The sequence below is a fragment of the Brachycentrus maculatus genome, unplaced genomic scaffold (assembly GCF_059751285.1).
Source record: "Brachycentrus maculatus isolate JH-2025_06_01 unplaced genomic scaffold, ASM5975128v1 h1tg000119l, whole genome shotgun sequence".
Classification (NCBI taxonomy): domain Eukaryota; kingdom Metazoa; phylum Arthropoda; class Insecta; order Trichoptera; family Brachycentridae; genus Brachycentrus; species Brachycentrus maculatus.
This window is the reverse complement of record NW_028280872.1, coordinates 839996-856518: the sequence shown is the minus strand read 5'-3', so window position 1 is coordinate 856518 and position 16523 is coordinate 839996. Positions and strand designations below refer to the sequence as shown.

The window sequence follows — 16523 nt, the reverse complement described above, 5'->3', positions numbered from 1 at the left end:
TGAATCCGGGTTTAATTCCTAGGTGGTCACAATAAATGCACATGATTTTTTCACTGGAGTAATTGTTTAACATTATCTTGGACTGGTATGATCAGTCTAATGATGACGGTTACGACGAAAACCGGTTGCTGGTCAAATAAAATCAATGTGGAAAAAATTACATAGTTGTTATTTTATTATATAAAATGCAGTTCCACCAATAAATTCCAGTAAAATACTTAAATCTAGTACCTAAAGCGTAGGACTTATCACGTTGCCTTCATTTAATTAACGATCTACGTAACACTGTGTGGATGTAATGTCCTAAGCACCACCGGGTGCGGATAGTGGTCAAAGAAAAAGAAAAGCGATTGTTAACATATACATGGACACACACGCACGCACACACACATATAGTTTATAAGAAATAAAAATCTCCGCATTTGCCGTGATTTCGGCAGGCTGTATTACAATATTCATCACGCAATTTTACCAGGATAGCAAGAAACAACGCAGGTATTCTTAGGTATTATAGAATCACAATACATCAAAAACTTATGAGCTCGCTGGCATGTCTGCTACGTACTATTTTCTTACATCTTTTATAAAGTCTGTGCCATGTTGTTGGATTTGCTTCGAAAAGGTTTTGCACGTAAACAATACCTGAGTATTTGTTTAATCTTGGTAAGAAAACCAATTTACTGCGACGTTTGCTCAACCAGAGAGTAATCTTTTAATACTTAATTGGATATACTGTTCGTGTAAAGCTAACAAAGTAATACCGAATACATTTTATTACTTAATTGAATTCTTTGTAGACGAAAAGAGTTTTTTTTTGTCTTACGGTTTCTTCGACAATTTCCTTCGCATCTTAATGAAACTTTTCTTGTTTGTAATTATTTTTTTTTGCTTTTATTATATTGCTCGAAAGGATTATTAGGAATTACTTACTGACTAACTAACCATCACGCCACATCACTGCAGAGGTAGGCAGAGAGATAGAACGCTTCACCACTCTGTACTTGCAAACATTATTCGCCTCTCCAGCATTCATACATCTCCTCATACATACCCGACGATTATTTCGACTCCTGACCTTACCGCTTTCAAGTATTTGACATACCTTATCGAGCCAAGTTTTTCTCGGTCTTCTTTTGCTCTTTTTTCCAACTACCTTCGCCTCAAATTTATTTTACCATTCTTCCCTCACTCATACATTCCACATGTCCAAACTATCTCAACACATATTTATAAATGTTATCGATAATACTTATCTCAACTTTGCATTATTTCCTTATTTCACAATTTGAATATCTATCATACATCGTTTTGCGGCGCCGTTCGTCTGAGGAATCGCATTTCGACTGCATTCAGTCTCCTTTAATCCTTCTTTTGCCAACTCCATGCTCCATGTCATTAGGATTAGGATCAATTTAAAAAGTTTTCTTAAAAAAACTGCACGTTATTTAAAAAAAAAAACAAAAGTTATTTATAACTCATTATTTTTAAGTGTTACATGAATTTTTCCATCGTGTAAATAAATTATTTTGAATTTGGTTTTTTGAAAATGTAAATATTTTTCCACAAGATTTATTTCTATATTTTGCCTTTCCATTTATTTCATCATATATCTCGTTCCCTTTGGTGGGTTTTTCAGTTATTTTTTATACAGAAAACCTTTCTGTAGATAACGGCTTGGTCAAGTTTGTTTTTATAGAATATGCCGCATATAAAGTTTCGATAAGGCAACATAACGGTGAGAAAAAACTCGATGCGAAACATTCAGATTTCTTTACTCCCTTTTATACAATATGGAAACATAAGGCCGAGATCTCAAGCGTTCAAAGCAGAATGCGCTCAGCCGCGCTCAGCCGCACCCAGAGCTGGACGTGTCCTGACGCTCGATTTTTTTTTAAGAATGGTAATTGGTTATTTTTTGTTTTTTTTTAGAATACATATCGCTCACTTCTTTCAAGAACGTCATAAATCAAAAAACTTAATTTTAATTTAAAATAAATATCAAGCCACTTATTGAACTTTTTACCGTGTAACAGTTCTTTTTAGGTAAAACCCGAAGGTTTTTTCTCCATTTGAAATATATTTAGTATTTTTTTTTTAAAAGAATTAAACAATACCTTTTATTCAAAATGCAAAGACAACACTTTCAGCCCTGTAGCGGGTAAATATTAAGTGAAAAATATGCCTCTTTTGCTGGTATATCGTTTTTTTTAGCATTTCGAAAACGTGCACAACTGAAAATTGACATTTTTTATTTATGACGTTCTTGAAAGGAGTGAGTGATAAATAAAATAAAAAGTTTTTTTTAATTTTTTTCCGTTTTATAAATCTTTTCTTTTCAAAACCATATAATTATTTCTAAGAAAAGCTTGAGATAAAACGGTGTTTTAATAAAAAAATCAATTGCGTAAAACGTTACCTGGATTTATGGAAAATTGAGTGGTTACTTAACGAATACTTGGCCTTAAGAGAAAAAAAACAGTTTTTCAAAAAATTTTAATATAAAATAAACAGATTGATTTTGTATCAAAACGTGTTAATCAAAAAATATTTGAAAATACGCAACGAGCTCCTGGTATCAACCCTAATGTACGGAAGTGAAGCATAGAGTTGGCAAACGAAGAACGAAAGTAAGCTGAATGTGCGACAAAACAATGTATGATAAATATTCGAATGGTGAAATAAGGCAAGAATGCAAGACTAAGATAAGCATTATCGATAAATTTAAAAAAGGGTGTGTTGGGATGGTTTAAGCATGTAGGTGAAAAAAATACTGTGAAGCAAATTTACGAGGTGCATGCAAATGGAAATAGAAGCAGTGGAAGACCAAAGAGAACTTGGCATGATAAAGTATTTCAAATATTTGAAGGTGTCATGAGTTGGAATAATTGGCGGGTATGTACGGGTAGATGTATAGTGTAGAAGACGCGAAGAATATTTGTGTCGCCTATTTTCAAAATCCGCCAGATCCAATTTTATATGATTTTAAAATAAAACTCTATCGGAATGCCAACTGTGGGTTTTATTGTTTAAAAAATTTAAATACTTAAAAACCCTGCCAAAAATACTTGAAATCAGCGTTGTATTTCAAATTCCGCTATATTCATGGAACTTGCCTTCTGACCCATATCGGCCAATCATAGAGCGGGGATAGGTCAAACATTAAGATGCGTCATTATCGGTTTGTGTCTCCTGTTTGTTTTAAATACTGAAAAAATTCTCCATTTCATAATATTTTATCTAAAGATAGACAAATCTATGAAACATATGTTTCCCGGAGAATTTTGCATTTTTTTGTTAAATCGACTTACATGGATCTTGCGGATTTTGAAAGTAGGTGACACATTTGCAAAGACAGATTGGGTGGCGTTCATTATTTCTGCCTACCCCTGCGGAGAAGAAGCGTGTTGGTGAGTTAGGTAGTTTATTTTTAAAATTTTCTCTCAGGAGCGCGTAGAAACGAAGGGATAAATATATTGCCAACTTGATTGCTTTACGTTTGCATATTGCATTATTGATCACTCGGTATACGAATGAACCGTGCCAGCCGTCTGTCTTTTTATCCAATATGGGAGCACTTTGCTTGTAGGTTTAGTGAAATCAGAATTTCATTTCCTATTTTATCATGTTATTTTAAAATGCATCAGGATTCAGCGTTGCATAATAAATGTCGTTAAATTCTGCGAACATCAAAAGTTTCAATTTATTCGGGAAATTTGTAACGCGGTCGGAACTGAAATTTTCCCAAATTAGCGAGTACCTAATAAAATTTATCAGTAGATAATCCAATTTATAACTTTTTTCATGAAAAATTATCACCGCTTTATTTAACAAAAAAACAAAGATAAAACTCAACTCTGTAATTTACAAAAAGCATATTTTGTTTGATAAATCAGTATATTTTCATATCCGATAAAAATTAAACAATTCAATTTCAAAAATGTCACGCAAAAAAAATGATTATTCAGAATTTTACCCCTAATATCCTGCCAGCATCCTTTAAAATCAAATCATCATTTTCTGAAATAAATTTCCGGCCTTTAGGACTTCATAACAAATATCCTAAACAAACAGAAGTTTTTTGTGAGATTTCATCTTCAACGAAAGTAAGCATTTAATATATATTTTTTATTTTAACAAATTCATTGATATTTTTTTTATTCCCGGCCAATATAAGATGAAAACATACAATTCGACTGTCAAAAATCCGTGAATCATTAGGAGATTTAAGATTTTGAGTAAACGAACTTTTGCGTTTTTATTGGATAGTATATAACACAATTAAATTTTTGGTAATAGGTAAGCATAATCATTAAAATTATTTATTCTTTAAGTTCCAAGTAATTCGAAAGACTGAGGAAAACATGGTATGATCAAGAATTTCAAATAGTTGAGCGTGGTCAGGTCAGGTGTTGGAATAATCGGTGGGTATGTATGAAGAGATGCATGAATGTGGAAGAGGTGAAGATTGTTTGCAAAGACAGATTGGTTCGGCGTACTATTCTCTCTGCTTACCCCTGCAGAAAGCGGCGTAATAGTTAGTTGGTTTGTTTTTCTGAATAATTTAATTTTCAATCAATAATTTGCAAATGACACATTTGCATTTCATACATTTGCTGAATACCTTTGCATAATAAGACTGTCATTTGCAAATGCATCTGAGGTACAAAATGCACTGACATACTTAATTGCCTTGCTTTGGAAATTCTCTATTAAGCTAACCCCCTGATATTCGGTAATTAACATTGGTACTGGGTATGAATGTTAATATATACCAGTAGAAAAATTGTTCTATCACTATAAAATACTAAAAAAATAGCTGACCATCACTTAGGGTTAGGCAGAGAGAATAGAACGCCACACCAATCTATCTTTGCAAAAAAGCCTTAAAATAATTACGAGCTTATTGTTACATTATTTAAAAGTTTACTTCCAGTCGTAATCTCGTTTAAACTTATATTCATTACCCAAGTGCACACACACACATTTCAACCAACAGTTATCTTCTGTATATAAATATATACCTACTTATAACTAAATAAATTTGACAGAATTTTAAGAACGTGGATGTCATGTCCAATTTTTTTAAATAAAAATGGTGGTTTCTGTATAACGTAATGCTCATACAAAGTAAAAAATAAAAGTAAACCAAGCAAAGGTTTTTTTAGTCAACTCGTGGACTTGCAAAAAATGTAAACTTTTTTACTATCAAACCTAATAGCATTATTTTGTGTGTGTTAATTAAATTTAAGGCTCGGTTTTTACAAAAGTCATACTGTAGTTTTTAGGTCTGTTTAATTTCCGCCAAAGCGAAATGTTCCAGTATCTTCCTTTTGTTTGCGCTTTAATATCCCTTAATTAATAGCTGAAATTTTCCACGTCGCCTGGTTTAATTTGTTTAATGTTTTTATTAACAGCAACGTCTGAATACCAGTTTGTGTTTTTAATGTGAAATTGCTTGAAAATATATGGAGAAAACTAAATAATGGAAATTAAAATATTTCACGGTGACAGTGAGATTATAATAGTAAGCGAATCCGGGATTATTTCAACATTGTTCCCAGATCCAGGAGTGCTATTGTCTTTTAATAAAAGACTTTTTTATTTATGCTCTTTGAAGATAACGCAAACAATTATTTTTAATTAAATGGTTAATATGATTTTTTACCGAAAGAACATTGTTAATAAATCAATTTGGGATTGAGGGCTTCAAAGATTTTTTTAGTATTTTTTTTTGCTGTGTGATAATGTGTGCAATAATCAGTACTTGATTTTCTTGTTATTTCAGCATATAACCAGCTGAAACATTGAAAACCTAAATAATCTCTACAAAACGAGTATCGCCTTATTGAAAAGAGGAAATATAAAATATATATACTGTGACCCCTGATACCTGTATTTTTACTGTAATCTGAAATATTTTGTAATATTATCATAAATTACAATAAATTTACCTCTTTAAATGTATTTTTAAGGAATATGAGATATTCAAGGTTTTCTAAAATTGCAAAAATAACGTTCACGAATCACGAAATTGGTAATATAACGTTTTTATGGAAAATTTCGCCACAAATTTCAACAAGGGCGTGTCGCCTCAGGTTCTCAAGTACCAGGATTGCATAAGCCGACTAACTGGCTTGCCTAGCAACGGCAGATCGCTTTTACGAGCATAAATTTCCCTCGACTAGCAAAGGTAAACACACCCAGGTAAGTGGAAAAAGTTTTCCCCCTCCCCTTTGAGTTTCTACCTTAGAGGCTGCATGAGTTCATAGCTCTACTTCACTCATGTTTTCCGGATAAGTGGATGTCTGACTAACGATGAAAATAATTTTATATTAAAAAATCATTTTGAAAATAAATTTTCTAACGTAGGTCTTCAACATAATTTTTATGCTTATCATCAAAAAAATATATGTTCGAAACATAAACCACAAATTCGTTTCATAAATTCAGTTTATAAGATAAGCCGTTATGATTCAGTATTTATCTTTAAGACAAAGAAACTCTCAAACTGTATTAAATTTCTGACGTAAGTTATTACGTACAATGAATGAGCCCTTAGCACTGCTGTCGAAAATATAAGAGATTCTCGGATGATGTAATTTTGATCCCTTTTCAAACAAAGAGACTCGAGTTTAAGATAAACTAGAAACACTTTAAGATCTTGATCGTGTTAAGTTACTATTTCTGTACAAAACTATATTTAGAATGTAAACCAATAGAAAACTTAAGCATTACTCATTATCTACGATTGTACTCTTCTACATACTTAAGAATACGTCTTCGATTCATCATTTTTTAAATAATAAAGTCAGTTATTTTTATTTAATACTATGTTCATAAAAGTTGTTTTTTTCATACGAGTAATAGTAGCAATACCAGTAAACCAACATTGCAATAAAAAAAAATCTAGTATACTCTCGCATTCTTCAGGAGAGTGTTTGCAAACGCGCTCTTTCATTGCGGCCTCATTTTTATTTCAAAAGCATATCTCAATGTGTTATGTTTCCCTGTTGCAAACTTGCAAAATCTCATTTTAATTGCGAGGCTTTCAAAACAATTTTGTACCAGAGTCAAAGATTTTGTATCAAAATAGAAGGTTTATTTAAAAAAATATATTTTTCGCGTCAATGATATTAAGTTTATATTTTAATTAATTTTAATGTAAAGTTATCTTGGTAAATTGGTTATTTTACACAGCGCTGTTTTCGTAAAATACTACCTCAAAGGCGCTTTCTTATTATTTAACAAATACTGCTTAATTACTTTATTTAGTCAAGTTTATTGAGTGCCCTCAGTAGGTTGCAGGATATTTTTCTATTTAATATAATAAATTTGTTTAAATTCTGTCTAAACATAGATTTTTCCATTTTTCATTTCATCTAAAGAATCGCAAAAAGATAGAAATTGGGTTAAATACCATAAAAAATATGTGAGATATTTTTTTGTTACATCAAATTATATTGTTTAACTAAAAAAATGCTTTTGTTAAATATTTTAATTCTTGAACATCAAATTATTAAATTGATATTTTCATTGAAAACTTTACTTCTCAATCAATTTATATAAAGTGTCAACATTTCTGAAGGTAAAGCTTTTCAAAAACGAATGATTTATTGCTTCAGTCGTCTGCTGCAGCCACTCAAATCCGGAATTGTGGGATAAAACCTTTCTTATTAAACCTTAAAAATATGCACAAAGCCTCTTGGTGTAAGGAGAAAATTCAGCCGCAAAGTTTCACAAAGCTAAGCTTTCATTACTTAAGGCTTAAACTCGGGGAAGTTGACTTTTAACCGAGACGCCTTTAAAATATCAAAGAGTCACCTTTTGACGGGGCCGCAAATAGGCTTGGAAGGCTATTATGGTAATTGTCGAAGAAATTGCCTCATTTCAAAGAAAAACAATACAAAAAAAAATCTTAATTTTAATAAGTGGATATCTTATTTTTTTTGTTAATCTTATTAAGAAATGTTATTTGTAAATATTAACAAACTTATTAATATTAGTATTTGGACACACTCAAAATGTTGTAAATAAATTATCTGGTCAAATTATAAGCTTAATAATAAAAATGAAAATGGTATTTTCTGGCGTTTCTCATGTGTGTGATTATAATCCAGGATTCGGATCTCACATACTAATATAAGAGTTTCTGCTTAATAAAAAAGCTTCTTTACATCTCACCAATAGATGTCTCTAGTGAAGTTCTAGTGATTCAAGAACAAAGTTTCTAAATTGGTTCATATATATAGAACTTCCAAGAATTTGAGTAGTGTGGTTGTCAATAATGGGTAGAATTGGTGAATGTTACACGTGTGTAAAGTGATCACTTAAACCAGCCTATGACGGTCGTAAGCCCCGTAAATGCCCAGACTTCCATATTCTTCTTCATCTTTGATGAGATGTCAAAAAATAATATTAACAAACAAATTTTAATCTTACTCAATTACTTCATAGATGGTTAGTATATTTCTAAATAAAATAAACTTATTTCTTATGGCAATTATTTTTAAACCTTTTTTGTAGTTTTGGTATAATATTTACAATATTTTTAATTAGAAAAAAACGTAAATATTATGAAATTCACTGCGATCTTATTTACATTCTTCATAAATAGTAAATAAATTTTGAAATAAAATAACATTCTGTTTATTGTAGTAACATATTCATTCGAACCCTTATCCGCACCCCAATGGTGCATAGGGCACTGCATCATATAAACGCAGTGTTATCTTGATCGTAAACACACGAAGGAAAGGTGATCAACCCTCCGCTTCAGATACCAGTCCAAGGTAATATTGAATAAATATTAGATTGAAAAAATCACTTTTATTTATTAGACCTCATATATCTTCTCAGACAGCATATTTTCTAAATAAGTTTTTGTTTTGTATCATTGTGTTATCTTATTATATGCGCCATATACATCCTCGTCGATCCTGAACGGTATATGTATTAGGTGAGTAAAGTGTTAATTAAGTAAGTAAAGTGTTAAGTGTTAAAAACTGAAGTACAAATTAGGGCAATTTTATACGACTTTGACACTTTGAATCCAGTCAATCTGTGAAGTAAAGAATTCAATGTGGCTCATGAAAAATACTATTTATTATCCTCAAACGGAAATAAAGTAAACTGTATCGATTCTTTAATTATCTAGTATGTAAGGCATACATAATCGATCCAATATAACTCTTTATAATAGATTTATATTATCCACTGACACTTCGTGATGGAATTGCATTTTAAATTTATTATTAGATTAAAACCAATATTTTTAGCTTTTCCACTTTTTTATAATCTAATAATTTTTAATTTTTAATCTAATAATAAATTTAATTTTTAACTTCTAATTTTTAATCTAATAATAAATTTATAACTCTTTATTTCTTTTGGAATCGATACAAATGTGGTATTCTTTATTTTTAGACACTGTATACTCGTATATCGATATTCAATAATTTGATATTATTGAATTTCCTCACGTATTTTTAGCCAAGCATATTCATCTCTTTTTAAAATTGTATAAATTTATACATTTTTCAATGCTTATATTTAAAATTGTAATATCAGCGTACGTTTTCAGCATAAAAGTTTTATGCTCTGTACAATTCAATTCATATTCATGACTTTTGTTTACCAACTTTGATTGCGTTCGAATCATAAACATGACATTGCTAGATTGCTTATTTATTTAATAACTGAAAACATAAGAAACATAAAAATAAGAAGCTCCGTTACAACAATCACGCATTTGTCATACAAAAAACGCAAAAATTATAATAATTGTAATTTATGGGCTTATTAGACGAAGTGTTTTTAAAGGAGGCATATAAAATGATAGAACGATGGTTTTGCAGAAAAAAGTATATGTTTTTTTTAAATAATAGAACTTAACAGCCATTATTTTTATGTTTTTCCTTAGTAAGTGTTTATAAATATTTTTGCTGTTCTGTTTGAATAAACTAAAAAACCAGGATAATTTTAAAATTATATTTTTTCCTTGCAAACAAAATTAAATATGAATAATTAAAGCCATACTAATAATACGATGAAAAGATTTTTTTATGATATATTTATCTTCGACTGTCGATTTTATTAATTAAAAACTTTCCTTGTTAATTCTTATGATATGTAAAGAGATACCGAGTTTGGTAACGAAACTTTATGGGAGAATATATTACTTTGCTATTCCGAAAACTCGGAAAGATTAAAGCTATCGAAGATTACCGAAAGCGCTTTGCTCATAATACGGGTATATAATATTGCCTTATGTTTCATTATCTTGCTGAACAACGACTGCTTATAAAGTAATGTATTATTTCAAATAATAATTTAAATTTCTCTTTAAATACAGTGAACTCCCCTATAACATTGAGATAGGTGCCACGTTATCACAGGAAACATTATAAGGAGTAAATGTTTCTATTTGTATTTTTACATTTCAACCAGCAGAAATAACTGAAAGGAATCATTTAAATTAAAGTACAATTTAAATACATTAACCCCTAACAATGTTCCCTCCAATAATGCGGTACCTATCTCAAATTAATGAGAGGTTTACTGTAATTATCTCTCAGGAATTTTCACATCAATTTACAATATTCATATTGTCATTATTTATTAATTAATTATTTTATTAATTGGCTCGGCCCTCACATTGTGGTAATAATATTTTTTAGTAATAGGATTTTTTATTAAAATTTTACTTGGTTAAGTTTATTTTAAAATTTCTTACAACAAACAGATTTTTATTTCATATCATTTCCACCAACTTTGTAAACTACGCAATTGCAGGTACCGTTCATATAAAACAATTTCCATACCTACGATGTACAATATTCTGTATGAAGTTGTCAACTTGAGGTTAATTAAATTCCAGAAACTTCTCTCAGAGTAATTGCGAAATGTTTCCGGGAATGAGTGGTTTGTTACAGACAGATACATAACCTGGAGATGATAAAAGCTTTATTTAGGAATTTTATTATTTTCATGTTAGTAGCTACAAAATACTTTTCTGTACATCATTCATCAACAATTATGAGATATTCATATTAAAAATAAGAGAGATATGCTCGTTGAATGAGAAAATTAAATAAGATGAAAAAAAAATTGAACTAATGAGCAACCGTTTTAATGATCATTCGTCTTATCTTGCTAAGATTACGAAAATCTCAAGTTAAAAAGCTTAATAGTAAGACTTAAATGGTTATCGTTTCCGACGATATTTAAATAAAAAAAAACAATATTTTAAAATTAAATCTTAAAATCAAACGCCATATTTTTTAGTATACAATTTAGTAGACTCGAAAAAATCAGTGTTTGACTAAAACATTCAATATATAAATTAAAATGCTTTAAAAAAATAAACGCCTAATCCATAAATAAAAGTCACAATATTTTTTGGTTGAAATGAAGAAAAATCTATGCTTTAAAGTTGATTTTCTGAGGCAAATATTTTCTATAATTTTTTAAAAATTAAACACTTGAATATACCACGTAATGGGTATTCAAGTGTTTTATTTTTAAAAAACAATCAAGATGTTATTCCACAAAGTTAATGCAGAATCAGTAAATAATATAAATATTTTCTAGGTTATCCCGTGTAAACTTTGATTATTCGAATTTCGAAAAAAAATCAACACGGGAATACCTGGAAAGCATATTGTGTACTGGAAATTCTTAAATTATGACCGTTTTATTTATTTGCATGAATTAATGGTGAATTTTATTTCAGGATTCCTATCATGGGATTCCATCGACTGTCACGTAGACTTGGAGAAAGAGCTCCAGGCACTGACTACACACGCTCCAGAAGGAGAAGAAGCCAGACATGGTAAGTTTACTATTTTTTAATGAACTTTACATATCGACGTGCCCTACGTAAATAGCTCTAATTAATTTTTTGTCAATTTTGAGGTATTTGGTGTATGTTATCATCTGACCGTTATCTACTAATATAAACAAAGAAAAAAATTAATAAAATAAATTACGACCAATTTTTCAGGCGTATAAGACGCTATCTACATCGAATTTTCGAAATAAACTGAACTCCTAAAACGCTAGCTACTTAATTTTTACAAAGTTTTGAAATGATTTGATACATTATTTTATCGTGTTTTGAATGTATATTACAAGTCTAGAATTTCAGATAAAACCGTTAATTAATAAAAAAGAATACGTTGAAAAAATCTTCTAAGCTCTCTCCTGTAAAGTAACAGACATAGTACTTTACGTAGGGGCCGTTGATACCCCGCAAAGAATAACCCGCAAAGCGTATATTTTAGAGGCTTTTCTGCAGGTAGGATAATAATGATAGGGAAGGTGAATGTGAAAAATATATCACAAACACCCAAACCAATTGAAAATAAATCTTGCTCGAATTCATTTTGCAATTGGCGGGAATCGAGCCCGCGCGCGGCCGCGTCGCCAGTTTCGCAGTCGTGCGTCTACCCAATTATGCCACGGCACTTGTCTCCCATATTATTGTTAATACTTTTTTATTATTGGTTTAATACTTTCACCAATTGTTTCGGAGGATAAAAAGTTTACATTTTGTATTAAATAAAGATTTATTCAGTGGTATTCATTATTGAGCTGTAAGTAAACTTTTAAAGTTTGATTGTGGGTTCGTGGTCAGTTGTAGCGATCTCCAAGTTCATTAATTTTTAATAAAAAATTAACTTAATATTATTAAATAAAAATGTTTGAATTATTTTTCAATTTCTATATTTTTCAAGGTTTTTTAATAAAAAAATAATATTCTGTTTATTTTTTTTTTCAAATAATAACAAATATGACATTTTTATATAATTTATTGAGCGCAAGTTTAGTTTAATACTACGTCAAGGGCGCATTCATTAACATCTTACTCTAATTCGATTATTGAATTACGTCGACTTATCTAGGCCAAAGTAACTAAAGCATTAAGTGACATTTCTACGTAGAATGTTCTTATTTTGCTATAATCTCTTTGCTTAAAGAATAAAATTCATAAAAATGTACCAAATACTAGATAACTGAGAATCAAATTACCTACGCACTACTTTTGAAAACCAAACATTTTATTACATTTTTCATATGTAAATATCAATAATTTTGAAAAAATTAAGCAAAAGTACTCAATTGAAAATTTTATTAATTTATGGTATATTTAAAAAATGGTTTTATTAATATATCATTCGTAAGTATAGAGCTTATGGTAAACGTAAGAAATATAACTCAAGATGCGATTCCAGGCATAAACAAGTTTTACGATCGATCATCAGCTGGTTTAAGAGATCACTTTATACGCTTTACGTATAATAAATTTGGGTAAGTAAATGTATCTTTAGTGAGAGTTATAAAAATTAAACATTTGTTTTGCACAGATTTGATTACGTTGGGTAAAAACTAGCTAAAAATAGTTTTGCAATGGTGTCGGACAAAATAATAAAATAAAAAACATTACTTTAGAATTTCAAACAACTGCCAAAATCTCACATTGTGTTTTTTTCAGGAACCCAAAAATGATCATTAAAAAATAATTTTATACATTGTATTAGTTTCAAAATAACTTTCTCTTGGTATTTCCCAGATTATGGATTATTTGATAATATTTTAATCTTGATTTTTTAAATTTCCTTTCCTTTTGTTTTCATTATATCGAGTAAAATTAAGCTTTCACAATGATGTGTATTATAAAAGAGCGTATTTCTGTATAAAAAAGGTTTTCCTTGCATGATTAATTACGAGTATAACCGCTATAAATCAACGTCAGAATATATTTTTTTCACCAAACGCAAAGGCTTTTGTAGGTCTGGGGATTTCATTCCACATACGTGAATTTTAATTTTTCGTACCTATTTTAGAAGGCTAAAAATAAACTGGGGAATGGAAAAGTCAAAGCGAATTTTTTAAATTATTTCATCAAAAAGTATTTATATTTTAAAGTTACTAAATATTTATCCGCCTTCACGAATCATCTGTAGTACGAAAATTTCTTTACAACATTTTGAGTGTGTCCAAATACCTGTTCACAAAATCTGGATTATCTCCAGTTACAATTAATATAAGAGTTTCTGCTTAATACAAAGCTTCTTCACATCTCACCAATAGATGTCTCTAGTGAAGTTCTACCGATTCAAGAACAAGGTTTCTAAATTGGTTCGTATATATATAGAACTTCCAAGAATTTGAATAATTTGGTTGTCAATAATATGTAGAATTGGTGAATATCACACGTGTATAAAGTGATCACTTAAATCAGCCTGTGACAGTCGTCAGCCCCGTAAATGCCCAGACTTCCATATTCTTCCTCATCTTTGATGAGATGTCAAAAAATAATACGAAAATTTCATTCAAAGCAATATTTTCTTTTAGACATTAAAATGGATAATTAATCATTCATTTCTATAAAGCCGCATTTGATGAAATTCATAGTAAAGTGGCTTTCAATAGGTTGTTTGAGCAAAACTTCTCTCATATTATGCGCCGTTTCAAAGGTTTTCCGATGGTTTTCCTTCCGGATTTCCGAGGCTTGGCCACAAACGAATTGCATTTTCCAACTGCAATAGAGGAAATACTGCAATCTGTGATCTTTGGCTACAATGTCGATTTGTTCGCCATATTTAACCAACTTTGCGAAAAAAGATCGCGATTGCATGGTGCATTGTGCTAGGCGTTACGACGCCGATTGCATTTCCGGCGACCGTATTTCAACGGCTGCCTGAAAACATATCTGATCGGAGAGTTTAGGCATGGGTGGATTTTTTCATTTTTACTCGGCTTTAAATTTGGAGCTTTAAAGTTGGTTTGAAATCAAATGGAAATTTTCAATTATTTCTATAGTTTAATGCAAATTTGTTTTCCCAGGTTCTATTCAAGGGGGTTAAATAAATACTAATATTTTTCGTCGTAATATTCATTACATATCATGAAATATAACTAAAAGCGCAGGACTGATCACTTTTTATTAATGAACAATATATCATTGTGTTACGATGCAGTGCCCTATGCACTATTTGAAATGGAAGTTTAAAAAAATTACTTTTGGATTGACAAAATTACAAAAAGAACTCCTGAGAAAATAATGATCGATTTTGCTTTATATTCTTACGTATACGAGTACATACAAAAAAAAAACAAATAAAATTTTCCAATAAATATTCAGACTAGAAAAGAAAAGAAAAGCGCATAAAATGGCACTTATGTTACATTACACATATAAAATCAATTTTATCGATCAGTTTAGGGATATTAGTTTTCATCGTTCACAACCATTATTTAGTTTCGTTGTATTTAGATGACTAATAGGGATTCATCATCCAAAATTATCTAAAATTTGGACAAGAATTGGGTTAAAAAAATTGGTAAAATACGGCCATGTTTTATTTTCTTATTTTTTAATCTATTGTTAAAAAATAACATTCCATAAAAACTATTTACATCAAAATCTGAAAGGTAAAATATTATATTATAATGTAAATATTTGTAACATACTTTCATTATAAAATTCACATTGAAACCATAATAATAATTTGTTATATTATAATATGTATGTTATAAGTAATTCCTTTCAACAGATGTTTATTATTTTCCGTTTCTTGAATTCAAACAAAAACCTTTTGACTATTATACAATGACATAAATATTCAGATACAATGTATACGGGTCATACTACCTTTGAAACAAAAGCCATTTAATAAAGCCTTCGTATGTTACGAACGCTTTTCGTATTGTAGTAAAGGATTAGTTATGAATAGTGACGTTCTCCAAAAGCTCTCTTTGTTAATGAAAAGAGTGTGTCATTTATAAGCGCTAAGATAATTTTATAATTTTATTTGGGCAACTTTCATAATAATTTCGTATTATTTTTGCTTCGAACGAAAATTATAAGAAATTTCATAAGTCTTTTTTATCTTTTAATATTTTTGAATTAAACAAAACAACAACTGTAGAGCCTTCTCTACTTCTATTTTATTTCACCAGTGATCGGGTTTCGTCATTGCGAACATTATGAGACCAGTCTAATTGTGTCACTAACAACAAAACCTGTTCTCTGGTCAAATAAAAAATTGATGGAAAAAGCTATATGCTTTTGTTTTATTATATAATTTAAATATCAGTTTTAACAAATAAATCTATAAAAAATCTTATTTCTTAAAACATATGAATCAGTTAAAAATATATAAACCACAAAAAAACCAAATGGCTAACTAAAAGAATGGATTTTTTGTTGACCAACAGTGCACATCACTCCATATTAGATAGATGCGGTGTTGACTTGATCGTTAATTATATGTATAGAAGAAAAGTGTTATCTTAAGACCTGATCGTATGATTTTTTTCTAACAATTGAATACATAACTAATTTACGTGATTACATTATTTTCCGTAAATCAAAATATGTTTTCTTATAAAAAAACGGAGGAAAAAAAACATAAATTTTCTCCACCTCATGAATAATGCTAATAGAATATAAGAATTTGTTATTGGTTTCGTGTTTTCTTAGCCTTCGGGAGGCATTGAAAATTCAGTATCGAGTCTGA

The 16523-nt window shown here is 29.7% G+C and overlaps 1 protein-coding gene across 1 annotated transcript in view; it reads left to right on the top strand.

The window, feature by feature from the left end:
- Window positions 1–16523, top strand: part of LOC148309617 (uncharacterized) — a 166766-nt gene that overhangs the window by 96060 nt on the left and 54183 nt on the right. Inside the window, exon 2 of the mRNA XM_088259739.1 lies at window positions 11732–11830. Within this exon, the coding sequence (XP_088115865.1) occupies window positions 11732–11830 (99 nt within the window). The remainder of the gene's footprint in view (window positions 1–11731; window positions 11831–16523) is intronic.